Genomic DNA, 1,858 nt, shown 5'->3' with positions numbered 1-1,858 from the left:
TTTTTTTTTTTTTTTTTTTTTTTTTTAAACGCCCCAATGCGTTCTCTCCGTTGCATAATCGTAAGGCCAGGGCCTGTCGGTTACTGTAACTCTTAAATGTGTGGGCTTGAGCTGCCCTCCCTCTTTAATGCTCAGAGCAGCAGTAGAGGCTCTTTGACTGTAACAAATCTTTGTCTTTCAGTCGGTGCCCACGGTTGACCTCCGCAGTAAGCAGAGCCTCGACACCCCACAGGGAGACCGAATACCACCCCTTTCCTTCCATTTGCAGGCCTCATCCTTACTCACTGAAGACACATGCTAAAAATATCTAGTTCAGACCCCACACTCTTCCTCAACCGTGCATATATTCATGCTCATACCGTAATGTTGAGTTATGATAAATGTGTTGTCGGAAATTAAAATCTGTACCCCTGGAGGATTCCCTCAAAAAGACGGATTTACCGTTTGCTACTAATTGCTGTCGAGAAACAAGTTGAAGAGGGAAAATTACCTTTGTAATTGATAAAGGTACTGTCTTCATAATACATTAAAGCTTCCAGAGATTTCCCTTCCTCTAATGAACTTTTTGCAAATAGCTGGGGGAATAGACGACTGTTGATGCTGCTTCGTGTTTGGAGGCTTATTAGCTGCATGATGCACTGAAAATTATGCCAGTTTCTCCTACTGAAAGACTTATGATTTCAACCCGGACAGAAGAGGCTGTTTTCATTAGCTCTCGTGTGTTGGTTCTTTCAGTGCTTAATTGTTATTAGCATCGCTCTAAGAGCAGAGCAAATATTTGACAAATTAGCAGTTTGGCTGAGTATTTGAAGTGAACATAAACGAGGTTAGTGGCTGAAGGATTTCAATCGGTTGTAGCCAGTTTGAGGTAACAGTGTTGAACTTCACAGATATTTTTAAAACTTGTTTTGTGTAGCTTTGATCACCTGCCTGCAAATGGCTTCCCACCTACTCATCTGCACTTTAAAGTGATGCTGAATCCTCTGATTGGACTCCTCTTTCCTGCTCTCTTTAGTAATAGCACTGAAGCTTCACTTCACACTGAGAATATCTAACTATACCTGAAGTGTAGCTCTCCCTCTAGCTTGTAAAAGTTTAGTTAAACACTCTAAATGTGGGCTAAATTGGTTGACAAGGGAAGTTGGAACATTGTATCAGCAAATATGTGTTTAATGATGACTAAAGATAGACATGTGTTAAACATGCCCTCTTCTCCGTTAAGACCCCTCACTTCAATAATGTCCAATTATTCAATAATAAAATCTCCCGTAAATCCCCCCGTCTTCCACAGAGGCACATCAGCTCTTGCGCATGTTTGCCAAAGGACAGCTGCAGAAATTGAATGTGCTGTAATTTCCATAACGGCAATGGTACTAATATTCTTTGCGCTCGTTCTCTCTCTCTTCCATCTATCATGTTCTTTCTCCTGCAGGACGTGAGGAAACAGGAATGGACCGCTATCATTCCTAACTCCCAGCTCATCGTTATACCGTACCCACAGAATGACCCTCGCAGGTACACACACGCACACACACAGTTTTGTGTTTTATGAGGACTTTCTCTAAACAAAATGTTTTTCTTTTAATGTACATCTTTTACATTCTGTCCTCTAACCAAAAAACTAATACAGAAAACAATCTTGTTTTTACATTTTCAAAAAAAGAAATCATTTTAATAATATAATATGATAATGGTCATAATTTTGACCCCCAAAATTTACTATTCTTGTTGGGGCATTTAGCCCCACTATGCAGGTTGTACCTTGACCAAACACATACTTAAGATATCTGTATTCAAAATGTAAAATTAACTTTAATTTATGGAAAAAAATTGTAAAATAAATAATAAAAAAAATAAA

At 39.0% G+C, this 1,858-nt stretch overlaps 1 protein-coding gene across 1 annotated transcript in view; it reads left to right on the top strand.

The window, feature by feature from the left end:
- Window positions 1–1,858, top strand: part of LOC122348753 (T-cell immunomodulatory protein) — an 18,272-nt gene that overhangs the window by 9,699 nt on the left and 6,715 nt on the right. Inside the window, exon 3 of the mRNA XM_043244593.1 lies at window positions 1,433–1,515. Within this exon, the coding sequence (XP_043100528.1) occupies window positions 1,433–1,515 (83 nt within the window). The remainder of the gene's footprint in view (window positions 1–1,432; window positions 1,516–1,858) is intronic.

This window comes from Puntigrus tetrazona, chromosome 7 (assembly GCF_018831695.1).
Source record: "Puntigrus tetrazona isolate hp1 chromosome 7, ASM1883169v1, whole genome shotgun sequence".
In the NCBI taxonomy this organism is placed as follows: domain Eukaryota; kingdom Metazoa; phylum Chordata; class Actinopteri; order Cypriniformes; family Cyprinidae; genus Puntigrus; species Puntigrus tetrazona.
This window is presented reverse-complemented; position numbering and strand designations above follow the sequence as displayed.